This window comes from Salarias fasciatus, chromosome 5, assembly GCF_902148845.1.
Source record: "Salarias fasciatus chromosome 5, fSalaFa1.1, whole genome shotgun sequence".
NCBI lineage: Eukaryota > Metazoa > Chordata > Actinopteri > Blenniiformes > Blenniidae > Salarias > Salarias fasciatus.
This window is the reverse complement of record NC_043749.1, coordinates 17,365,063-17,392,196: the sequence shown is the minus strand read 5'-3', so window position 1 is coordinate 17,392,196 and position 27,134 is coordinate 17,365,063. Positions and strand designations below refer to the sequence as shown.

General features: G+C 42.4%; 1 protein-coding gene across 1 annotated transcript; it reads left to right on the top strand.

The window, feature by feature from the left end:
- Positions 1-4,569: 4,569 nt before the first annotated feature.
- inka2 (inka box actin regulator 2) lies at positions 4,570-17,689 on the top strand. The gene is made up of 2 exons (XM_030092191.1): positions 4,570-4,991; positions 15,074-17,689. Exons 1-2 carry the CDS (start codon positions 4,917-4,919, stop codon positions 16,325-16,327), a joined length of 1,329 nt encoding a protein of 442 aa, XP_029948051.1. The 5' UTR covers positions 4,570-4,916; the 3' UTR covers positions 16,328-17,689.
- Positions 17,690-27,134: the final 9,445 nt, after the last annotated feature.

Genomic DNA, 27,134 nt, shown 5'->3' with positions numbered 1-27,134 from the left:
TTCTGTGCCAGCGTAATTTGGATATCATTTCTTGCAAAATTGGGTGAGATATTAAATGCCGCTCTTTGACTACTTCTTCCTGCTTTTTCCAGTCAGATTCTTTAGATATTCACATCGACAGAGACTGTGATGGACTCTATCATGATTGTGAAAGTGTCAGCTCAGCATCAGTCCAGAGTGATTTCTGTGAATGTTGCAGTTGCACACTCAGGCCTTTAGATGGTAGTGTGGTAACATATTTTATAGATATTGTACACTGTAACAAAGGCCAATAATCAATAATGCATGTTGGTCATTACATGAGAGCCTCAATATACCACACAATTATCACAGTCATCATATTGAAGAAGGCAGGGATTTTTTTTATCAACCTGTATATGTGTGTGATTGCACAGACATTTCTTTTTTATTTTATTGAAATTCAATGTGTGTGTGTGTGTGTGTGTGTGTGTGTGTGTGTGTGTGTGTGTGTGTGTGTGTGTGTGTGTGTGTGTGTGTGTGTGGTTCTTGTCCAATGGTCAAACTGTTCATCAAAAATGCGATATTATATCTAGTACCACCAAAATAAATGGGAAACACAAACATGTTTTTGTTTTTCATTTTTAATACATTTTTTGTGTTTATGAATTTCAGGTTCAGTATCTCACAGCTTTTAAATCCTGATGTTTTCTTTTTCTTTAAAAAAGTGTCTAGTCAGATGCGCTCTCATACCCACTGGGATACCAAGCCAAAACCCCCACACCTAAGGTCAAGACTAAACACAATTCACCTCTAAAGAAGGTCAGATTTTGGTCAAGATAATAGTGAAAATATGAAATACCAACCAAATATTGACATACATGCTTAAAAAATGGTTGACTAAATGAGGTGGTGTAGTAGCCGTAGTAAAACAAATGGTAGCAAAAAAAAAGGCATATTTGCCATTTGATATGCCTAACAGACTTAAAGCTCCTGTCTGTCTTCTTACAGGTGAGTAAATGTAAGAAAGCAGTTGCCAGTCTGAAGCTATGTTGTGGTTTTGTTCCATATTTTAACAGCGTGGAGATGACGGCTATTACATTTTTTTCTGGATATGACACTGACAGGACGACGTGACATCATGGCGTTGTTTAGTCTTGTTCCTACATGAAAGCATGACATCTGTTTTAATTACTCTCGCTGGCACAGTGAAGAGAGATGACTTAACACAGAGAGATAACCACTCTCACACGCAAAGGAAGACTGATAATATACCTAATGCATCATTTATGTGAACTTTGAAAGGGGCTGTCTGGGCCCAGTTTTGAAAGGTTCAAAGTTCCCAGGTCCATCGCTTTTGAAGCAACTGCCTGAGACAAACGAGCTGGAGTCATATGTAGTTTATGTACAATCTTGCAGTATCTATGTAAATTTGTCTGCTGGAAAACAATACCTTCCATTAGTTAGTGTCTTGAACACACACAGCACAACATCTCTGAAGAATAATTTGCTTCAGGACCTATTTATGTGTTTCTCTTTTGTAGCTCTCAGGTTCAAGGACAACAAAGGAAAAAAAAACTCACACACAATTGGGTTGGGGTTTGAACCCAAGTGCGATAGGTTTTCATTAGATACAAGAACTGTCAACATGACTGAGAACCCTGTAGCCATGCAGTGGCAGTGGTTTGCACTTTCCCCTTGCAGTGAAAAAATATCCTTTCTCCAGGGATTGCATGTTCTCCCTGTAGGTTTTCTTTGGGCTTCTCCAGCTATAAACTTGTCTGAGTTCAATTGGTGACTGTAAAATTGCCTGTAGTGTGGCTGTTTCTCTCGTGGTTTTGAGCTGCAGACCTGTTCAGGGTGTAACTCTGCCTTTACCGATAGTCAGGGGCGGTCCAGCAACCCGAGAAGCTAAGTAGGATTAATGATGATAAAAATGAGACACTGAGATTATAACGATAGATGTGCCACAAATGAGAAACCCTTTGACTAACGCTTCCGGCCCGAGTGTATATTTAAGTCTGAATTAATCATTCCATAAAGATAAATGGTCGCAGATTTCAAACAGTAGAAGAACTGGAGGATGAATGTTGGGTATTAGGTTTTCCCTCTGGGTGAAAAACATATGTGGAAATTAATGACTATGAAAGGTCAGGAAATAATAATGAAGGTGGAAATGTCAAAACAGCAGTGGGATAGAGGACTGCAGGGAGAGTTCCTCCAGTCTAATGTCATTTTTTAAACTTTAAAATTGATGAACCATTTGCCACATCAACCTAACAAAAGTGGAGCTTCCGTACAACGCATTCCAGCCTCACAGAGATGATCTCCCTCACAGCTTTTCCTCATCCATATGCATTTATTGTAGTTTCTGTTTATAACCAAAACACAGACAAGCTGATGTAGCTCTAATACCTCACAGTGTGATTTCACTCCAGACACAACGATGCGCTGTCATTTCTTTGTGGGTTGATTCATTTTTTTTTTCCGTGTGAAGACAAAATTCAAACAAGCCATAATACTGAGTGAGTCACATGATGGATTAGAAAACTTTCTGTCTGTGTTGACGCATTGTTGGACAGTTGCTGTTTCAGTGCTGAGTGATCCGAGGAGAGACTTCCCCGTGTGCCTGTGCTGACAGCTGGGAGGAAGCAGGCTCTCGGGCAAGGAGCAGCTGCAGGCTGGGGTCACGTTAGGGATGAAACTGAACGTTAAATAGGTTAAATAGACCCACGTGTCATCATCTCGGTCTTGATTTATAGAGGCCCAGACGACAGCGCGCCCACTGTAAAGATGAGCTGGTTCAAAACTCACCTGAGAAGCATTCATAGCCGCGAGCTGCTGGTGTGAACTGATGAGCTGGCTGTCTGAGCACTGATTACAGAGTCAAGGCCGACTCATGAGGAGGTAGACAGACAGAAACCTGAGACAATCAATGTAAGGTTGATGAGATTTAACTAAACAAATGCCACAACTGTCACAAAAAACACTCTTGGCTGATGTGGAAATGTGATTTCTATCATCCTGACAACTGGTCAAACTAATTATTTATTTATATTTATTAGTAGATAATGATAGCTTTTTTAAGTCAATTGATAGTAATAGTTATTTTTTGAGTAGAACTGTTTGTTCAGCCACTTCAACATATTAATTTCCTTACTTTTATATACCGTTAAATTTTAGGGTTTTAATGAAACTAAGCAGTCTCGCAGAACCTTCTTATTCTACCATTCTAGCAATTTAAAAAACAAAATGTATAGTCTCTCATTGAACTAAGATTTGACTCACTTTCAGTGGAATCTTATTGGTAATCTTTATTGTAGAATCTTAATACTTCATTCTGAAATAAAAGCATGTGTCTATTTAAATTTACGGAATGTGATTAACTGCTTTCTTTGGATAACAGCGTGTCTCTTAATGTCCAAAACACTTGATAATCCCGAGAGTCCTCTTCTGACAATGTGTCCAGAAATTGGAAACAAAAAACAATGACAAGACTTGATCAAAATGAACAAAAAAATTGGGATGTCGCTTCTGGAAACAAAGAACTCTCCTTTTCATTTTTCTGTAAAACACAAAGTTAGTTCAACGACAACTTTGAGCTAAAGAAAACAAATAAGGGTATGTGGAGTTGTAATTGTCTGCAAATAGGATCACTCACAGAAGACAGGTAGAGAGGGAAGACCCACAAAGACACATCCAAAAACACTACATCCAAAAGCAATCATGTCCCAGTTCTGCTGGCAGTCACCGCCTGGCGGCTGCTGGTGTTCATGTTCCAGACGAGCACCAAACATACAGCTATATGGCCGAAATGGGCCCACCACCCAGGATCTGCAGCTCGGCTTCACATTAACCTTTGTTTCTCTTTCACCAGCACAATTTCCATGTTAAAATAGACCTCATACTGTCTCCCCACTCTGCAGGAGGCACCGCATGTTTTCTGCAATGCATGACCCCCCTTTAGCAAAAGTCAAATCCTGAAATGTGAGGAAAAATAGCAAGAAAACCAAAACCACTTCCAGACTGGCTGCTTTGTATGAAGTTCTTCCTTCCTCTCTCTATGCTAATAGTTTGAGCATCGGGCAACAAAAGGTCCAGCTCAGGTGTTTCCTCTGTGCCTCCAGTGAAGGTGGCCAGGAAGCGGGTCCCTGCGGCCCCTTTCATGACACATATGGTTTCTTTTAGACACATCCTCCTTCAACTTCCTCCTTCAGTCACAGAGCTGCAACATCAGCTGCAAACTCTATCAGGTAGTTCATGCTTTTTTTCTTTCCAGGTGTTTTAATCATCCTTATTATTATTTTTTCTTCCTATCTCTGTGAGGTCATTATGAGTGGGCAGATCTTTCCCGCCTCTATTAGATGAGGGATCCACTTTTCATCCTCATTTGAATAAGACTGAGTCAGTCCTCGCAGGCTCGCTCATTGGAGGAAACCGAAGCGCTCCTCTTGAATGGGAAAATAGCAAGAGAGGGAAAACAGACTGAGCAACACACACCGAGTGTGACAGCAGCCAGGCGGCCACCGGCAGAGAGAGAGAGAGAGAGAGAGAGAGAGAGAGAGAGAGAGAGAGAGAGAGAGAGAGAGAGAGGAGAGAGAGAGAGAGAGGCTGGACTCAGGCTTTTGATGCAGCCACAAGAAGGAGGACCTCATTATCATTTCTTGGAGTAAACACATTTTCGTCATCCGGAGTTTTTCTTTTTTCTTCACCAGATTAGAAGATCCGCGTCATTTCGAGCCGAGCGCGCATTCCTCAGCAGGATTTGCGCATCTCCAATTCCAAAAAAATTGCCTCTTGCTTGCGCTCATAATAAAGAGCGCTGTTTCCTAGATTTGTTGTTTTTTATTTAATTTTTTTGGCTCAGGGAAAGCCTTCACAGTCATGACCGAGCGACTGGTGGCGACGCTTTTCATCTGATATTGTCTTTTTCGTGTATTTCGAGAGAAAGAAAGACGATGGAACAGCAGCAGCTCTCCAAACCAGAATGCAGGAACATGGATGCGTGTCTGAGGCGACTGAAGCAAGAACTGGTGGGTTGCGCTCTGTTTACTTCTGTTGTAGTGTTCTATATTATTATTTAAATGTAGACACTTAGTCTAATTTGAGCATGAAAAGAAAACAAATGTAGCCTATTTATTCGGAATATTATCAATATGAATATTAAAAAAAAAAAGGTTTTTGCACAGATTTTTGTCCATCCAACTGTTTCATTCATTTAGTTTTTCAGCCTGGAATATGTGTGTATTTTAAAATCGCATTAATCTATGTGGGATTAAAAGCTCTGAGCCCACCAGAGAAATGTGTACACATCCTTCCTCTCCGTCCTCACATCTGGGACAGATGTTTTAGGCTTAACAAGCTCAAGAAGGTCTCCTACAAGCAGGATTGTTCCCCACTCTGAGCTGGATTGTAGGTTAAATGGATGTAAGACTCCCTCTGTTATCAGTGTGTGCTGTTGTAGTAAATTCAATCATGTGTTGCAACAGAGTGTGTGAGCTCCACTATCGCATGGGAGTGAGAGGAACTGGCAGGCACGTTGAGTTTCATCACATTTTTTGGACCTTAAATTGCTCCAATGTTTAATATCCTCTTCTCTAATAAACACTTTGATTTGATAGCTGCAATTTTAGAGTGTCATCTCCTTCTCCCCCATCTTTGACATGTAAAAACACAATCTGCGGGCAGCACCCTGACGCCCCCATCATCTGGCAGTGACACGCTCTAGACCCAATTTCAAAGAAGCCTTAACTGGCAGAGATTTCATTTGGAATCATCTTCAAAGCAAAGACTGATCATTTCTGCTCTTTCTGTGCAGCCACTGGCCTGTGGATCGGCCTCGCATGGCTGCATGTTTTGCAACATAATCTGCTCCGTGACCTCCTGGTTTGCCGCTCCAAATTAGCCACACGTCTGTGAAGTGGCATTTGAGATTTTTAGGGGTTTGGGGGGGGGGGGGGGGGGGGGGGGGGGGTCTATGCCAGAAGGGCATGTTGTGTTGCAGTTGCCACATAACAGTTTGGTAACATAGTAGATAAAGTGTCACGCCACGCCGAGGATCAAACAGGAGGAACAGAGAGCAGATGCCCCCTTAAAAAGCCGACTCCGTCTCCTCCTGCACAGGAACCATGTGGGATGCAATCTGTTGTTCAGAAAGCGAGAGGTGCCCCAAGCCAAGGTTGTCACTTTTCCTTCTACTGTGTCTGATTTTCATCCAGTGCCCACTGGAGAGTGGTAAACCCGCTCCATCTGCAACACAGAGATCACACTTACAGCTGTGATGCCACGTCAAGTCGCTCTTAGAACCAAACTAGTTGCTCTGCAAAATTTTTAACCATTTACTAATTTTTTTTTGCAATTATCTGAAATCACTGCTGCAGTGTTTCATGCTTGTCATGGATTTGTTAAAGTCTTGGACGTTGAATGAATTGAACAATTCATCACAATCAATGCAATCATTTTTATGCTGCAATGCAACTCAATGGCAGATTGATTTGTCTGAATTGCATTTCAACGTTAATGTAAACACTTGACCGTCAATTGCCTGATTGTGCAATTGGAACCGTGTCAAGAAGCCTGATAATCAGACTGAGAAGCCGTTTGCCATCACTTAATTACTGACCCCGTGGTTATGTAAACCATTTACTGCTGGGAGGGGTCAGTCATTTTACCACAACTCATCAGCAGGGTGCAACATACCCATCGCTCTGCAGGCGCTCTCAGTCCCCACAGTATCTGGAGTGTTGAGGGCGGCTTTTACACAAGTCAAAGGAGTATGTCACTTTCGAATGTGGCTCTTGCTGAGTGACCTTTAAATACATGGACAGCTGCAGCAACTATGTGACTTTTTTTTTTCCTGTCCATGCTCTTTGTTTTCAGTCCTTAATTAAGAAGATGGCGTTCCCATTTATAGATCAACTTTCAAAGACAAATGTGCACAAAATCCACTTGTGTGCAGAGTATTATCTATAGCAAGATAACTTTAGATCACTAAGACAGCCAACATGAATAGGAAAAATGAAAAAGCAAACTCCTAAATGTTATAAGGTACATGAGTAGAGAAATTAGAATGACCACAACTATACATCAGATAGACTATATGGATATTATATATTATATCATTTGCAGTTATCACCTGAATAAACTCTGATATTGCTTTATTTCGGCCCTTAATATACCGTTATATGACACATCAAAATGAAACTGGAACACGGCATTCAAAATCCGTGTTAAAGTCATGTGAATTACAAGTGTGAAGTCAATATTTAGCACTAGACGCTGCGAAACTCAAGATCTCAGATCCTCTCAGCTCTAAAAGAGGAAGAGGGTGAGCACTGTGTCAGGGGTCATGGGTATCAATCTGCGTTAGGTCAGAGTCAGGTCAGGAACATTTGACCCGAAGCCTGATAATGTCTGGAGTGTTTTTGGTTTTTTTCTTTTACCAAACTCCACACACCTTTGAATGCTGGCTGCGCACTCTGCCTTTTCAGATTAACAAAACTGATAATATCTGTCGCTGTGGCTCAAAATCTGGAGTTTCACGTGGTGTAAGGAGACGAGTTTGTGGAGTTCTGCTTTCGCTGTTGTGTAACTTCGGACATTAAGACTAATGTAAAACATTTCTGGTCTTGCTGCTATAACTAATAGGTTGTCAAGAGGTTGCGGCTCTCAATTCATTCTCAAAACAGGCACGACGACGATCCACTGAAATCCTGAGAGGCAACAATGAATTATTTTAAGCTTGTGCGTGAGTCACTATTCATGCAGTAGACAGACAAAGAGTCAAGAAAAAGACAACATAAGCCCTTCCTGCCTACTTGGAGTTGAAAATACAAACACTGACATGCCTTTGACTCACGTTTTCTAAATGCAGGGTTCGCCACTGCTCAGCAGCGTCACTTCTAACACTAAAACATAAATCAGAGCTTCTGATATCGTTGCTGCTGGAGTTGATTTCACATACATCATGCTCTTTTATCCGCTTCACACACCTGAGGCACATTTCAAGCATGACTGTCACCTTGGAATTCAGCAGTAAAGCCCGCAAACAAGTAGTCATGAAATCTGAGAGAATTGCACTCAGCCTTTCGTGTCTTCTGGAAAGTTCCACAAGCTTTGTTACCTTGTTGGGCGTTGAATCAGAAAAGTACACACAATGCATGGCAGTGGTTGAACTGTAGTATGGCTTGTTTTGAGCCCCCTCATGGCTCCTGTTCTCCGAGCAGCCCTTCCTTCCCCCAGGCTAAAAATGGCCAAACTGTAAGTGGCAGCTGTGTCGAGTACGATCATTGTGTTTAAGGTCCACAAACCTTCAACAAAGCCCGCGTATCATTGCAGGTCAGTGCATGTAACCTGTGTTTTCATGGCCTGCAGAATGAGATGTGAAATTACGATCCAGTATTTCAGATTTATGTAGTACTTTTGTGGCCATGCATGAGTTCCCACTGGTGTCAAATCGACTCCTGCCCATTGTCTCATCTGTTTGTTTTCAAAGCAAAATAAATACGTTATTTCTCACGTGTGCTCCTCTAAAAGTCAGCCGGGATCGGCTCCACAATCCCACAACACTAAATTGGATAAAACATCGATGGGTAATTGATTGATTAAAAACATTTAATTTATTTACTTACACATCCAGCAAAGCAGTACTATCAGTAGTAGCAGTAGTAGCCATGCCTGACCTCTGTTAAAACCGAGTTCACTCTCCTTTCAGCTCTGGTTTGAGCTTCATCATATCCTCGGGGGTTTGTCCCTTTTAGCCGCTAAATGATCCCACGTGTTCACTAACAAGTCAATGAATTAGCCTCCTATTTGGCATAGTCGGCTTATTGGAGCTTTAGGGACGGAAAAGTCTGCATGCTGTGATTGAGAAGAATCAATGAGTCAGAAATCAACAGTAAGGCTGTTGTGGTAAACTAAAAGAATTGAATGAGTGTGAATTTAGCCTTCATTTGATGTTTGAGGCAGCAGGATCTGGAGTCTCTGTAAAAAGCAGCATCATAATCACCATTTAAGATGTGAGCTGGAGAATTAGCTGAGCACCTACGTTGCCCACGCACTGGGCGCTGACGTCAACTGCAGCGCTATCAGGCATTCGTGTAACCGTTATTGCTTCCGGTGAAGATCTGCAGCCAGGAATACAGCAGATTTGTTCCCAGACTGTCTCCACATATCATCTGCCAAAGACGATACGGACAGTAATCATCCGGTTTCTCCCACAGCAGCATCGTTTGTGACAGCATAAATGAGCTTGAGCAGGAAACAAGTGATTAAACCACCTCCCGTCTCTGAAGAGGTCGCCAGGGAGTCTTTGCTGGGCAGCAGGTCTCAGGAACAGTGATAGACTGGGTCTTTATTCAATTAATTTTAAAGGAACACTTCACCCAGTCTTCTATTTCCTTTCAATCTGTTGGTTTACATGTTTAGATATTTCTGCCACTACTCTAAATACAATTTGAAGTGACTGATTGCATTTGTGGGCCTCGTATCATCAATAATGTTTCCAGTGTGTATTAGCCACTGAAGTAAGGGGTTGTCAATTTGTTCTCAGTAGAAGTGCATTTTCCTGCAACTAAATGTTGATTTTTCCTTTTAATCTGATTAGTTGCGGAGGCACATCAAATTCTGTGCTGTATGCAAGGAATTGCAATCCTAATAGGCTACTCCACGCCTAAAGATTTATAGACAGTGTGAATGAAAGCAAGGAGCGAGTCCCAGAGCTGATTTATGCAAATACAATTGCATAACTGTTACCATACGTCAAATATAGCTTATTTGAGCTGATAGGTATATGTTCCTAACCATATGGAACATGTGCAGAAAGGGTTGTCATCAGATATTAAAAAGAAAACACAACAGCTACATTAAAAGGTGTGACTACCTACAGCTCCACAGGGTCACACAAGATTAATACCGGTCGTTGAAAAAGAATTCCCTCAGCTATAAATCCTGCTTTCTGTAAAGATTCATTAAAAGAAGCACAAAAAACATTTAAATTTACGGTCTTTTTCATCACATGTTACATCCAGAACGGAGGTGTTCACTTACAGCTATCCACTTGTGTCCTGTGTTCTCCTGGTGAACATTACTCACACTTACTCGTCCCTGGAGAGTGACCCCCGAGGACATTCGGACCAAACAGAGTCACCATGTAAGCGTATCTCGTCAAAGGGCCATTCATCGCGGTGTACACACTCATTTATTTCTTTGGGGGAATGTTGCACAGCTTTATTGCTCTCTTAATCCTGACCTCCGGGCTGTCCGCAGCAGTCCAGCCACAGAGACCGGCTCTGTGTCCCCCTGGACAGAGACCCCCGTTTGTGTCCTTGACCCACACAGGCCTACATTCATTTTTAATTAGAGGTGGAGGGAGGGTGGAGCACACTGTTGCTGCTGTTGCTGTTGGTGCTGCACCACTCCTTCTAAACAGGAAGCCCTATTGGCCTGATAACCTTGCCCCCACTGTTTTTTTCCTCCCCCTCCAGCCAGTTCCATATAAACAAAAGTGAATGGCTTGCATGAATAGAGAACACGGTTGTTTTTAATTTCTTGTTGTCGTGTTTATTTTTCACCTAATAATCCAGTTAATGTAAGTCAGCGAACGCAACTTGCGTGAAACACTGGATGCATTCAGGTGGGACGTGTCTGGGCATGTCTGAACATGTACACAGTGAATTTATTTTCCCTCCATAACTGACGGAGGTAATATTGAGGCCGACAGGAGAGGAGGAGCGTTGATTTATTTATACCCTGTGGTTTTGATTCACTTGCATCCTGAAAGCTTTTCTGAATGCATCTGTGCAGAAGATGGATCCTGAAACAAGGATCAAAAAGAGTCGCCAATCACATTTTTTTCTGGTTAATTAAAATACCGAGAACTTTTTAATAAGCTTCCATTCAGCATTAATTCAAGGCTGCCAGTGTCTTTTGTTCTTAAACTTTGAAGCATTCAGCCCTTGATTGGCAATTATGTCTGGTTGGCTGGCATCACTGCAGCCCAAAGAAAATATGGGGGATTCAGGGACGAGAGAGTTTGGACCGTCCATGCTTGCCTTTCATTCATTCATCCATTCAGATTTCTTTTTTTCTTTTTCTCTTTGCCTTTTTAAGATTATCTTTTTTTGTAGAAATACACGCCTGATGGATTAAGTGGCTGAAATACTCAAAGGCTTTGATTCAAAAGACTTAAGCAAACCAAATGTTAATGATGCTGGTGTTTCTGGGCAGCACGCCGATCCCCTCCAGCCTCAGTTTCATCCCAGTTCTCTTATTAAATGTGACAGACATTATTTCTCATCTTAATTTTTTAACTTAAGACCTGGAAGTGCAGCAGTAGAGCCTCTCGGGTTTGCGCCACGCTTCCTAATGAGGCCCTCGGCCGATTCGCACGTTGTAAAAGTGAGACATCTCAGGACTTTTGTTCCATCTGCATCTAAAGAAGGAAATGCCTTAAGATATTGTTTTGAAGCCACTTTTCACATCCAGGGAAAATGGCAGAATAAAAGTTGAAAGGCTGACATATCTGGGCCATAAAGTTCACCCTTGAAATGGCAGCAGTGGAGCGCCTGGAGTTAGTCAGCATGGCATAGGTAGAACAACAGTGTTTGGTTTTCCTATTTTCTTCCCAGAGCACATTATGAATTATTAATACCGCCTTAAATAGAAAATGCCAATAAGCAAATGTGTTTTCAAAAAAAATGTAAGGAGTGCCTGCATCATGCAGGATAAAGGAAAAGTTTGCATGTGATCGTGAAACTGAGGCGGTTTTGGTTTGCTTGTGCAAACAGGTGCAGCTTTTTCAGAGTATGAGATTTGTGTACTTAGGAGATAATATTCCAGAAACCAAATTAATACGTTTAAGTGCTCCCGATTTCACCAGCAGCTCAGAGTGCAGTAATCCCTCCGTTGATCCCCCGCAGAAACTTCACCGAAGCTGCGTGCTCGTCTCCGAAGAACAATGAATAACTCCGGATGTCAGCGTATCTCCAGCCTTGTTGACCTTTGATGTGGAAGAAAGTAAACCATAATTATATGCTCCTTTTCTGCCTCTCCCAGGACGCAGACAATTAAAGCTAATGAAGTCAGCCATATGTGGAAGGCGCAGAGACAAGAGACAACCTGATTGTGCTAATTACACGTACCTTCGCTGCCTAATTTGGCGAGCCAGCGGGGAACTCAAAGCCTTTTGTTCCCACCATGTGCATCGATAGGCTTATTATCTGATCTCGGAGGTTATGCACGCCCCCGTGCACCCACTCAAACACATGTTAGCAAGGAGAAAGCTGTTTTAACCCAAAGGTTTAGGGTTGATGGTTAGGGAATGAGTGCCGCTGGTTCTTCTGTAAGGACTTGTTAGGGAGTACTTAAAGGAATGAAGACGATCATAGTTGCAGTTTATCTCTTGCAAACCTTTAAGTGATGTACTATTTATTTATGCAGGATATTTAATCAGTTGATATTTCTCTTCATTTTTGAAAGGAAGTGATATTTGATCAAGTTGAAAGAAAATCATCAAAATAATGCGCAAAAGAGATAAACTCAGTTAAAGTCTCAAAGCTTATTTTTTAAAAAAATAATCAAAATCCTCTACAAAATCTAACTGACCTTACTTTTTTCATTTATAAAGTTCATTAAAAAGCAGAAATTGGGGATAGGGATGTTAAGGTGTTGTTTAGTTGTGGCATTCTTATACAAGGTGGCTTATTGTCTCCGTTTAAGAACATTTTTGAGTCAAACATTTATTTTAGGAACAGATGACTGAACACCCCAGTAATAGTCCACAACAGACCATTTAACCAGAAAAGTTAGCCAACTTCATTATAGAGTACAACTGGGTCCTACCATAGAAGGTATGATTGGAAAATATGATGAGAATCTGCACAAAGTGAAAACACTGTACATACAAATAACTTTTTAGCTTCAGATTGGTCACATTTAAGTCCACAAGCTTTGTTTGATGATGGAGTTACCATTATGGGGACCCTTGTAGACCTTTGCAGTATAAATTTGTGTAAACATTTGCTGTTTTTACTGCACTTTTTAGTAGATGCTGCATGTTGACCAGTTGTCAGTAAAAGTATGGTGATTGTTCAACGTTTATGAGGTGAACAGTATAACTCAACATGCAGGAATGTCAGGAGTCGCTAATTCCAACCTGAGATGAAGTAAAAGGCAATATTACCCAGTACAGTAAGAGTGCTCACTTGACCGATAAAAAATACAATTTAATTATTGCCTCAAAGGTAACTAGGAATAACCAAAGATGTCCCTGACTTGAGGACAATTCTGCTACAATGACGATCAAAGTCAATATCTAAGGTCAGAATTCACTGTGAGTCTGACAATGTCTGCCGCAGCAGCAATCGTGAGATATTTGCAGATCATTTTGTGATTAGTGTAATCTTTTTGGACGTGGTGCAGCAGTGTTTATCATCTACATTTGTCCATTTTCCCATAAAACTTTCATCCTGTAACAACGATCCCATCTCCCACAGTGCTTATGCATCTCTTTGTTGATGATGCTTTGCTGTCAGTTGTTCCGACTGACACTTTTCCCACCCGGGGTCAACACAATCATCCCTCCACCAAAATTAAAAATGACCGTCTGGTGCTGTTGCCCCGACACTCAGCTGCCCCCCCTTCCTTCACATGTTCTTATGGTGTCATCCATAATTGAATCCATCAACAGTTTTCTCTTCAACATATAAACATATGGTGGGGGATCCCTCCTCCTCCCTCCAGCCCCGCTCATCCGGCTGACTCTCACCACCCCTCTTACTCCTCTCATTGTCACTTCGTTTCCGCCTGAGTGGCCCAAACCCCTCCTCCCCGCCATTCGGGGATTATAGTGTAGCGGGCCAGCGCTGATTGGCTGTCACGCCCAGCGGTGTCCCTCCATTGGAGAGTGTCACATATAGCAGCAGTCAGACTGATCCGTTTGAAAGGTGAGAGACGGCGGCAGGCTGCAGGAGGTGCTGACCAACAACCACAGGAGACAGACAGGAGATAGATAAACCTGCTGCTTTATAGGTTCACAGGAGGTAAGGAGGTCTCAACTGTCCAAGATTTATATTTGTGTCATAGAATGAGCTGTCTTATTTATGAGTTTTTTTTTTTAAATGCAAAAGAATGGAAATCCTCTGGTTTCAATTCAGTTCTGTTTATTTGAAATCTCAGTTTTTGTTGGCTGTAGTTGAACTTTTTAAACCTGACTGATAGTTTTATTTATATGCTGAACAAACTTCAGTCTCCTCTGGGAAGGTGCGATGCAGGGTTCTCACACCGGCACGTTTTTCTAAATACCTTGCATGCCGTCTCTCGCCTGCCCATTGATGAAAGAAAAACATATAGGGCAGGGCTCCCAGCAGGTTTTGCTCATCAGTCTGTTGATACCTTTGCCATTTGTGCTGAGGCCAAGATGACAGAAAGTAATCCTTTTTGCAGCTACAGGAAATAAGTTATTCATAGTTTGAGTTCAGGGCAGAGACTGAAGCCTGCAAGTCAAGACACGGGACAGGATGCTGCCTCTGGGCTTTCTGTCTGCCTTCAGGAGAAGACGGTTGGTCCAGGTCACATGACAGAAGCCCTTAAACAAATGAGAACAGAAAGAGAAAAAAAGAGGAGACAGAGGAAGTGAATAGTAGAGTGTATGATTACTGCTTCAGAGAGGGGAGTTCACTCACACACAAAGGGCTCAAAGGTAAAAGAAAATATGTGATAAAGAAGATAAGCAAAAAAGGAAAAACGGAGAGAGAAAGGAGAGATGAGTGAGGGGGGGTAAAACGGAAAGCTAGTGTGTTTTACAGCTGTCACTGGTTGGATCCTCTCTCCCCGTACGCAGGCCATATGGGACCCTGGCCTGCCGTCCAAAACTGGGTCACATGATCAGATAATTAAACAAGGTGCAGAGCCTGAAACCCACAAGAGAAGAGCACAGAGTAACTGAGAGGCAGTTTTATTTATTAATACCAACCCAATGTCTCTGCGATCATCACTATATGATGAGTCATGAATGATCAGCAGGGTCCTTATGAAGAGAGAGAGATCGGATGATTGAACTGAAGCTGTTGAGCTTTTTGTGAGTTAATTTTTCTCTATCTTTTTCTTCTCTCCGCAGCTGTGTATGAAGGAAGCTGGAGATGGCCTCCACGCCCAGATGAATTCGATGATGGGCGCCCTCCAAGAGCTCAAGCTCCTTCAGGTCCAGACTGCGTTAGAAAGCCTCGACATTTCCGGGCGGCCTATTAACCGAGGAATCCCACATCCCGCTGCAGCGGCTCCTCCCGAACCAACTGCTGCCGCGGCGTCGGCCTCAGGAAGCGCCCACGAGTTCAGACAAACTATGCCTCAAGAGTCAAGTCCAGCGCCAAGTCCAAGGCTGTCGCTGGGAAGCAGAAGCTCCTTCAGTCAAGATGACTGCAGCGCATCCAGGAACAGGAGCAGTCTGGGAACCTCCTCTTCCTCAACGTCCAGTCTGGAGAGTGAGAGTGAAAGTGAACGAAGCGCAAAGAGTGCAAGAAGTGAGAACGATCTCGAATCTATCCCCAGGAGGTGGTCCGGATACATGGCCCCGCAGGTGGATTTCTGTGGACCAGTGGTGGGGAACCCTCCACCGGAGCCTTACCCTCACCCGCAGGCTCCTCCTCGTGCACAGGTCGTTGACCTGCCAGGGATCCTGTACAGTCTGTCCAGGGAGGGGCCCTCCATGGACAGCGACTACTCCCAGGACAGCGCAGACGATGCCAGCGACTGGACGTCTTCACTCATGAGCCGCAGCCGCAACCGTCAGCCCTTAGTGCTGGGTGACAATGTGTTTGCGGACCTGGTGGGAAACTGGCTGGATCTGCCCGAGGTGGAGAGGGAGGAAGGAGAGGAAGACGAGAGAAGGAGAGAGGATAGGACAGGAGACAGTGGTATGGACAGACCGGACACTCCAGCTCATCCTCTTCGCCTCAGCCGCTCACAAGAGATCTGCAGGAAATTCTCTCTCACCACAAACATCTTCAAAAAGTTCCTGCGCAGTGTGCGGCCCGACAGGGACAAGCTGCTCAAGGAGAGGCCCGGCTGGATGGCTCCGGAACTGTCAGAGGGCGACCTCTTCAAGAGGCCCAAAAAAGTGGCCCCGAAAAGTTCGAAAGGCAGCTTTTACTTGCCCTTCTGGGCAAACGGACAGCAGGGCAAAGGCAGGCCGGGCCTGCACCTGGCTGAGACCGAGAAGAACCTCCATCACCATCATCAGCAACACCATCAACAATTGCCCCAATTCCACCAGCAGCCGTTTGCAGGGATCTATTTAGACAGGAGGCAGCCAGAGACGGGCCTGCAGAAAATGCCTCCCTTGTTTGACTACAACACAGCTGTGTGGGTTTGACAGTGAGTCTCGAGCCAACAGACTGCCAAGGATGCCAGATTGAGCGTATGACAGGTGCAAGGGGATTTGGGCTGCGAGAGAGGGGACTGAGTGAATGAATAAATGAATGAATGACGGATGAACAAACAAGATGCTCGGATGCCGTTATCTTCCAAAAATGAACTGATAAACTTCTCATCCGCCATGTTCCTCCTGCGACAGAGAGATTATCAGGGCAACGTTTTCTCTGACAATCCGAAAACCTGAACCTCGTTTTCTGCATGTGTTTGTGTGTGTGTTTGTGTGTGTGTTTGTGTGTGTGTGTGTGTGTGTGTGTGTGTGTGTGTGTGTGTGTGTGTGTGTGTGTGTGTGTGTGTGTGTCTGTGTGGTGAAGAGCGTCGGAGACTTTTCCTGTATGTACGCTGACTCTTTTGTATTCTGTCGTCTCTACGTGTCTGCACGAATGAGTGGATTGTGTGGTTGTCTTAAAAGACGGTACATCTTTCTCAGAATTCCTCCACCAATGAAGATCTTTCTGAAAAACACATTTTTTCCACATCACTCCACCCGGACATATCTAATGTCTCACTTTTTTGCATCTCTGAATTGTAACACCAGGTGTTGAACTGCATGGTTACTGTTTTTTTTTCTTTTTTTAGTAAGTGAAGCTACCAACAGCTGTTATCGAACGCACTGCCACTCAAAGTCCTAAGCTTCCTTTTTGTTTCCAAAAGGTTTTAACTCATTGGAAACTCAGGTTTAACAGGACTCATCTCATTCACCTTGCTCAGGGAATGATTGAAGGTAATAAAAAAACGAGACACTGCCGCATTTCGATGGACTTCATATCTTGTCTTGCCAGAGATTTTCTTGCCCAGAAACATATCACAGCAATAGTAACTCGTTCACAGGTTGAATATTAAACTTAGCACGATGTGTTTGCTGTCATGCCACGTGCACGTGGCGAATGTCAAACCAACTGAAAGTCCTCTTGGGTTGCTGTGAGGGAGGAGGAGGCAGAGAGGGCACCGCCTGTTGCCGAGTGCTGACTAACTGTCATCCATCTGGTACGCAGACATTTTGCAAAGCATGCATCTGTAAGGACATGCTCCGTGGGCCTGTCTAATCCCAAAAAATGTTTTGAACGGATTCATGGAAACGATGGTGTTACATATTGTATATACACGAGAGAATAGATTACGGGGCTTTAGCAGAAATGGGATGGATGAGAGTGGAAGTAAAACCCATAATCTGTGTTGGACAGGCTGACTAAATGTACAGACCATTGTACATATCTGTCATCGAACAAAAAGCAGCAATAAGAAGCATTCATTGTGATTTCCCATGGCATCATTTCACTACTCTGCACTGAATAATACCACAGAACGGCTCTTTTTATCAAAGCAAACGATACCACAGCACTTGTATTTAAATCACAAACTCATTAATTAATCTTTGACCTGCAGTATTTATTATCTTGTATCTCAAAAACTTGTTTCAGTGTTTTTCTTCTGTTTGAAACTGAACCACATTTCATCCTAAACTACAATTTCCTTCATAAATTCTCTCAGGATTCCAGATTTCACTGCCCGCTTTGAACCCAAAACACTTTTTGAAGAGGACCACTGTTATGCAAAGGACAATCTGATGCTCTAACGTTGAAAAAAACCCCACATTTCTCTCAGTTTTAAATGTGATTCCAGACCAATCAACTCAGCCAGCAGGGATTAAGCCTCAGAGGTCTTGCGAGCGTCTTGGCCAGCCGATCCATATGGTGTTGTCTCAATATTCAGGTCAATACATACTGCACATTCAGAGGGTCCAACTCACACACACAAACACACACTCACACAGTTTCTGCCGAGATAGTCCTGCCATAAGGCGCAGTCTGGGATGTCGTATCTCGCAGTATGTGTATGTAAATGTAAACTTGATTTCTTTCTATTCAAGCTGTCCGGATGTACTTTTCAGCACCATTGTTGATATTTTTCATTGAGGTTCTGCGAACCCTCAGTAGTGGTTATTATGTGTCATGTGCACTGTAAAACTGTCACTGACTATTTGTAAATTAAACTTGTTTCCAGAAAAAAACATCATTACATTGTTTCCTGATTTTAATTTCATGCATCACTACATAAAACCAGTTTCTTTATCTCTTATTGTGTCACACTGTATCTTCTCTTGTACTAATCTTAAGTAGTTTAACATGCCAGAAAATTTTCAGTTCAATACACTACTGTATTAAAAATGAAGAAAAGGTCAGGGTATTGTTTGGCATCACAAGCAGGGCTTGGTTTTTGTTCTTTTATGTTTACTGGTGTGTAAAAAAGTCAATATTAATAATTGCTAGTGTGACCAAATGTCCACGTAGTAAAAATGACAGCAATAGTGCAGGATACTGATAGGAGATATCAGAGACAGAGTAAATGCTCAGATGGCTTTAACCATTAATCACCATATCCTGTTCATGTCAATGAAAATTTTCTATAATTTATAATCTGCAAAGCAAATAACATCAGACTGAGCAATCAAATCTGCTTAAACCGGGCTCAGGAAATCGGGCTGCTTTTAATTTAACCACAAAAACGTCGGTACATTATAGAGTGCATGAATTTAAAAAAATCTATTTCTGATGCAGCACCATGAATCGTGTTGACTGATTTCTAATTAGCTTTTTGACTGCATTTAGATGTATTTAGATGTATTTCTCACACAAAATATCCTGACTTCCCAGTTAATCATGAACAGGATATAATCTGGCAGGGCTTTTTGTTCGTTTTTTTTTTTTTTTTTTTCAGTCCTGCTTGGTCCTGCTGAATAATGTTTGATGGTGTTTGAAGCACATGCTTTTTAGAAGGTTAGCATGATCATTTTTTGAAAAATGTTTTCAGGGGTGATCTCTATGGTTACCATCAGATCTCTGCAGACAGCCATCATTGTCGACTTTCATGTTTTTGTTATGGCTGCATTGTGAAGAAGGTACAGTATTTAGCATATCCACTTTTCCCTGATATCAGAATCTAAAGGGCCCGTATCAAAGCACTTCTGGCATCAATGTGAAGCTTTCAGCTGCTGCTCTCACACTGATTTGTTTCTGCTCAGCATCCTCACTACAGTAAAGTGCTGCTGCATGACTAACAGGTTCATCGAGGGTAAAGCCAGTCAGTCAATCGCAGCCGGCGCTGCGAGCGTGCACTAAAACGATTCTAAAAATGTACCACTGCTCCATCAGGGTCTTCAATAAATAAATAAAAAGCCAACATGAAATCCGCGGCTCTGCATTTCATCACAGGCTCTTCATGACACTCGATTCAGGAGACACATTTCAGGAGATACGTATCCGACCACATCAGTCCGTTCATCTATCTGTCCCTCAGCACTTCGCAGCACCTACAGCTGGAACCCTCAGCTTCTGCCAGACTGCTCCACTTAAAGGAGCAGAAATAACCTCCGAGCATGATACTCTGAGAGCACATCTATTGATCAAAGATGGATGGAGAATTCCTCTCTATTTTTCACAATCAAATATTGATGTGTTTGTTTTTAAAAGTTCAAACTCTCTTATCATATCCTTTCTCTCATGCCGAGTTGTAACCTATAGTTTAGATGCTAGATATCGATATAGATATCATTGCTGTTAGTTGTCATTCTCAATAAAAGCTGTTCTCAAGCTGATTAAAGGCTTTCCTATTTTTGATAAGCCTTCATAAATATGGTCTGCAACAATTATTATAGTTTTACACTGAAGCTCATTTCGTCATTTTAATTTGTGTATAACGTCCAAGAAATTCAACCTATGCCAAAAAATTTTTATCCTGAGTTCCTCAAAAAATAAAAACCTGCCAGTTAAAGGGATCCATTTGACCCCCAGACTCAATTTAGTCATATTTGTATGTCACTAGGTGCGTTCACGATGGCAAAGCCAGAGGTAGTTGGAGCTAGGCGAAGTAGATGGCGCAGCCGTGGGGCGGAGTTATAAGTCTGCCTCCAACTCGGACAGCCCTATGGTTCTCCATGTTTGTGTTTCTCATGACTCCCACCGTGGGAGGTGTTTATTTATGTAAATGAAGCGTGTTATCATTCATGACGAGTGGGCTCGGGTCCAATCCCCTACCTGTATGAAACAGAGAGGTGGGCCAGGTAGCCGCGGTGAGTTGCTCTCGAGCAGCTCACAGCGGCTACCTCTGTGACCGATCTCGTTTGGGTCTCACGAGTTTTCAATGCCCTACGTAGGTCCTACGTATCAGTGACACCGGGCATAATCTGGGCGGGGCGGCTCAAAAGTCTTAAAAGTCTGCCTCTGGCTTTCTCACGTCGAACGCACCCATTATTTCAGATTTTCGTATCAGTTTGTCTGAGAAATGTTGCAGCCTCTCCTTTATGTCAATCTTTATGTAAACCTATCATACTCAAGAGTACAATTGTGCACCACTCTGAAATAAACTAACGTTTAACACCAACTCCCAGAACACATCAGAACTTTATACAACACTAAGTTAACAGGTCAGAAAGCATGTCAGATTAAAAAGAGGGAAATGAGATATTATATGAATAATCTGTTCAGTTCAAAGTCCTTATACTGCAGCATCATTCAGTATTTGGGTTAAAAAACAAGGGAGTTAGGGTTACAGTTAATGAATAATGGAGAGGAGAAGAAAATGGGGAAGATTGGAGCGACTCTCTGGAATAGCGGTGTAGACTCATGTAATGTTAGCAGAAAACATGCAGACATGGCTCCATGTGTGCAGCAACAGCTGCAGCTGTAGTCCCTTCTCCCGTGGTTCAGTTTCCCCAGGGATCCCAGCAGTGGACGCTGACTGTCTGACCGCCTCCGCCACTCTCCCTCCCTCCCTCCCTCCCCTCCCCGGCCCCGGATAGTCAGCTGTCGTTCTCTCACAGCCTCACAACACGACTCCCTCCCCAGATCTGGGGCACTCGGTGCCCGAGCACAGCGCAGTCGCACAACTTTACAAGTCAGCGAGTCCTGTTTCAGTGCAGCAGCCGACTGTGACTTATTGCCTGGGTATAATGAAGAGATGCGTGATGATGATAAAAAGGAAAGAGGACCATTTTATGAGTAGGGGGGAAGGGTAATAAGGAATGCATCGTTTCTATCTGTGACCCCTCCGGATCCGGCCGTCGGCTAATTTCCTGCTCAGCGGCTCATCTTTCAATAAGCCCTCAGCTGTGCAGGCGAACAGCTCCACCTCGGCCTTCAGGAATGCGCTCACATTTCACTTTTTATCATCGTCAGCAGCTAAAAAGTCCAGCATCGTCACTCAGCGCGGCTTTCTGGAGGTTCCCACCAGAAACGTGAGCCCTCTGCGGATACACTCTCACACATGCTAAAGCCGGCAGAAATCATAGGTCATTTGTAGTAGCACATAAACACCCCCACTTCTGGAAATGAAAGGCCGCGTCTTAAAGCCACAAAGCAAAGCCAGATTTGGCAGCGAGATAAATGCAAGAGTTAAATCCAGACCGAATTATTTGGGATTTAACATCTGGCTGCTTTATGGTGCGACGCTTATCGTGGGAGATAAGTCTCACACTCTCTTGTTCGGCTAATGCATGCAAAGTGGAACTTCACACACATAAAATGATGCATTAAACATTATTGACCCAGTGCTGTAATGAGGTGAAAGGAGAACTGCATTAAAAGCATCCATAATGCTTTAGACACTCTAATAACCACTATTCATATGCTTATGAGCATAGATATACTTACTCTTCCTTCTTCTTCTTTTTTTTGGATGCATTTAAAGAGCTAAATATTGTGCACACTTGCAGAAGCAGTACCTAAAAATTGCATGTGATAGTTTAGATGAAAGCAATAAAGCACTTAATAGCGACTGCATAGTTGGAGTCAGAGCTGACTCCATTGTGCACTGACCTCTCCCCTCTGCAGATATATGAACGTTGTTTCAGAGTTTTAAGTACTGAAACATGTTTAGATTAGGACTGCATGATCGAGTAAAACAGAAACTTTTAAACCATTATTTTCAACAGTGAAAAAAATCTTTCTGACTGTTTTAAATTGTTTGATTATTTTTTGAATATAATAATTCACATGTGTTCAAGGTGAATTGGTGAACATTGGATTGGCTCCAGTGTTCACTAAATCAAATGGGATAAATCAGTAAAGAGGGCAGACGGATGAATTTGTGCCATCAACTGATAATGCTAAATACATCATTATAGAATGTTTAATAAGCGGGTATTCAAGCCGTCTACCGTGTGTCTTGCTGGGCTGATGTATAAGAGCTAAATTCACAGTTTGACCTTCCTAAAATGTCTTAAAGCAAAACTAGGATTTCTGATGCTTTATCCCAGCAGTCTTGAATAATTTAACTCTACATAAGAAACAACTTTTTTGTTTCTCTCTTTAGTTTCTGGTCGGACTGCAGCAGGAAGCTCCCTGCAGACCAGCCTCCTCTGCAGCTCTGAAGTGTCTGGCAGGTGAACCTGGCAGGGGCGTGTCTCCACGCTTTGATCTCATCCAGCCTGCAAGTCTGAACCCGAGGAATTCAAGTATCGCGGTACAAATGAAGGCTGATGTTGCTCTAAGTACCTCCGACCGTCTGCTGTTGTTTCAGGACTGTAGGCTGTCTGACTCCTGCTGTGTCCTCCCCATGTCGTCTGCATGGGGGGGGGGGTGAGCTCTGACACACAGATGGTTTGAGCCCTGACAATGTAGCAGGGATTTATTCCACAGTGGAACACTAGTTCAAGAAAAATGTTTATGATGAAAAGAATAGTCAAAATTTTACAATAAATTAGAGCTTATTTTCAAAATTGGTACAAAGTTGGGAAACAATTCCACAACAAATTCTAAGTTGACGTCGTTGAAGCACAGAAGCAGCTCATTTAGTAAAATGTGTGTTGCAACACCTCTAAAATATCACTTTAGAGTTTTGAAATGTTCTGTATCAAGAAATTATAACTATTTTAAAAGAAAACATAAAGAAAGCAGCAAAAGCTTGAAGGAACTGTCAAAATACTCCATGATTTCTTTATATGCATGATGAACTGGAACTGCCTGTTCATAAACTCACCAATATTACAATAAATGCTTTCTTGAGTAGTTTTCAGATGCTAAAGTTTCAAAATTTCTGAATCTTTTATATTTTATAGGCTTTTATAGTTCTTAAATCATTCAAATGTCAAACTATTTGCATTCTTGGAATGAAAAGAAATAAGAGTATGAAATATGGAGATTTTTATCTGCACTGAACATACATTTACATTTAGCCTGTATCACATATTTGCCCCCAATTTGCTCAAAAGATCAATGTTTGTTCAATACAGAAAATAGTTTAGAAAAATTAAAGAAAATGACTGTGAACTGCTTTACTTTCAGCCTGATAACAGTTCCAGTCTGAGGGTGTTACTGTTTTAACTGTCTTGTTAACACAGCATCCTCCTTAATCAGTCATATATGATTGCTGAATATGGTGCAAATGATTGGTCAGCCCCTAAAGCACTACACAATGTTATGTAATTCACTCACACTGGCTCAGTCAATCTGGGATGGTTGATAATGAATGAAAATATCTTTGACTTTTCCCAAAATGAACACATCTGTGTACACTCAGTGTGGACGGCAGCTGTCAAGATGTTAGAAGAACTTCAGAGATGTTGAACATCACTTATGAATCCACATTATATCCCAAAAACTATACAAGGCGTGGAGCTTTTCACATGGAGCTCTAATGTACAGCATCCAGCCTCACATTAGTCACAGTGAGCGTGTGGGAAAAGATGACGATTAATTTGTTTCTGTTTGTTCTATTTCTGTCAACAGAAGCTGCAGGAAGCCCACCGCCTCCCACACTGAGCACATCACAACATATCATTAAGTGCTGCTTCCATTCAGCACTTCTCAGCCAGAATGTGGGAGATCGCCTCACCGATCTGAGCACCTGCGGAGCCGCGGCCTGCAGCTCTCTGTATTTTCTCGTCAGTGTGCCCTAATCACTCGTCATCATTAAACAGGAGCCGGCTTCCTCCCGTCAGACGCTGCGGTCGGCCCCCAGTCAGAGGGAAGCACATCTCCAACATCTCCAGGACCGCCGTGCACTCAGATCGGAGGTGACCCTCACTAATGGCACAGCGGCCGCCGTTTAAACTCCAACCACCCGCTTAACAACAAAAGCATCAATTTTCATGAGGCCCCAACAATCCTTCACAATTCTCCTAAACCTTTCAAACGGTGAATAATTGAGCCTTGTACTTAGCCGGTCTTATCTCTGCAGGGTGTTTCGCTCATGAAGTGGCTGCCTGCTCACACACACTCACACACATACATGCATGTGATCCTCCATCCACATTCACTCCTAGATTTCTGTCATTCTGGCAAACACACACACAGATATCACAGATATCACACACCACCCCAGGAGGTCCTGCTTTCATTAAGTCATAAATTGCAGACCAAAGGCGGTTCATCGTCATCATTAATCCAGATTAAACATAAATCTCCAGTTCTGACTCACACCCACGGAGTGTTATTTAACGCTGGATCCTGTTACTCAACCTAAATCAGAAGCTATTTCAAACATCTATAAGTGGGACAACAAAGTGTTCTGAGCTTCATCAGCTCCTTTCACTGAGCTACGCCGAATGAGACTCAATAAGAAGGCCCCCCTCCGAACCGGCCAACAAGACCCTCCCTGCTGTCTCCCTTCATTTTACAGCATGTCTGCCTCACTGATAGGGGAGTTTGTTTTTTCTTTTTTCAAGAAATCAATGTATCATATATGAAAGCGAGAGATACCTGTGGTTTATATACTCCAGCAGTCAAAACGTTTTCAGGAGGTAGACGTGAGCATCAATAACAGCAATCTGCTTTATGGACTTTTTATTAAGTTGTAGGACTGAAGCGTGGGTCTCACAGGAAACACACACACACACACACACACACACACACACACACACAATCTCTCGTACACACACATATGCACATGCACACACGCACACACACAGAGTGTGGATCTCAGTAAAGTAGAAAATAATGTGTGCTGCAGTGAAACCAACTGGATCCAACAAATTTAGTTAAATTATCCTTTATCAAAAGGATAAAAGTAATGGACAGATGAAATAATCAACAGAGCTGAAGTAACCTTTACAGCTTCGATATTTGTCACAAATACAGCAAATATAGATTTTATTCTCCACCACAGTAAAACAAAAAAAGAATCAGAAGAAAGAAAAGCATGCACCAGAGTGACGAATAATCCCCATGATATCTCTAGAATAATTTCACAAAGGTTAGCAGTTACACATCTGGATTCTACAAATATATAAAACACATATGGAGACACACTTTATCAAAAGAATAAAATTGTGCTTGCTGGGGAAATTTGTGTTTGTGTTTCAAGGAGATATTTGACTTTAGTAGCAATAAAACTAAGATTATCAAGAAATGGAAAATCTGATATGTGGAGCAAAATGTCTCATTTCTTCACCTCTGTCAGGCTCACTGGTCTGTGTCACCTCCTGACTCTATCTCAGATCAACATGGCTTCAATCATTTCAGAAAAAAGAGCATATTCTCATCGCATATGTCATGGGCCAGGAAGAAGGACGCTGTCACCTTCACAAGGTTTTTTTTTTATAGCTATTCATGAAAACATTTTACTTCATTCACTGGGTTTATGTTGATTTGGTTTTTCATTTTTAATGTTTCTATGAACCACAGACCTACATTCCTGGAGTTAGCACATACCTGGATCACATTCAGGGCTGCAGATATGCCTGAATGTAAGTCATGCAGGAAGTATGCAGGAAGTAAACATACTAATTTGTTATCAACATACTAAATTTTCAATTATATTTTCTTTCAGTTTTTCAACATCCATTTAATTCAAGCTACATTTTGAGATGCTGATACAATTTCACTCATTTTAGCTGTTTACCAAAACACATTCATGATAAAGTCATATAACCAATCTCTATTTTCCAGTTCTTTAATACACGGTCACTTCTTTTTGGTTATACTGTTTTGTCCAATTACAGTTAAGCCCCTAAAATCTGGAGATTTTGTATTAAAAATTGTTGCAATTCTTAAAAGAAAGTCTGTAATTCTCTTGCATCTCAGTTGTTTGAATTTAACTTTAATATGGTGGCATGCAGAGCCCAAATTCTGAAATTTGTTTCACTACTGGAATACGTCTGGAATATGTCTCACTGTGATTCTGAAAAAAGAGGCTCATATGAAATAAACGCCCTGCTGCAGGAAAGCACCTGCCAGACCGCCTTCTGAACTTCAAAGCACTTTATGCACCGACAGAAAACTTCACGAGTGATCATAAATCGCTAAAGTGAAAGTGTTGAACGTGTATAATGTGTATCAAAGAGGGCTAAACGAGGAGAGCATGTTTTCCACCGTTTCCTCCCATCGTCTCTCCCTCCACCAGCGTGTGGCCTGGAGGGAGGAACTCACGAAACACAAGCCTAATTCTGTCTGGTATCACAAGCGCCTCCTGTTCCCGGGGACGTGTGGCCCACTAAATCCAGAGCCGTCCTCATCATGCATGCTGGAACATTGGTTCTGCATCGCTGCCTCCCCGCAGAGAGAGCCCAGACAGATGACTAACACAAGATGCATTGGATGGATTTAGTTTTTTGCAATCCCACTTTTTTTTTTTTTAAGATGGACACGCAGTGTCTAAAACCCACTGAAAAATAAATGGAGGTAGAGTTTATGAATTTTATTTAGAGGGGATCGGCTCTCTGGTTCAGTATTCACATTGTCTCTTCCTACTCGTGTGACTCAGCAGTGACCCACATCCTAACCTTTTACACCACATTCTCTCGTGGCCTCTGG

Bases quoted from the DNA above. Each gene is read 5' to 3' on its own strand.
- inka2 (XM_030092191.1), top strand. From the start codon at position 4,917: ATGGAACAGCAGCAGCTCTCCAAACCAGAATGCAGGAACATGGATGCG. The intron at 4,992-15,073 runs GTGGGTTGCGCT...TTCTCTCCGCAG, and splicing joins GGCGACTGAAGCAAGAACTG to CTGTGTATGAAGGAAGCTGG.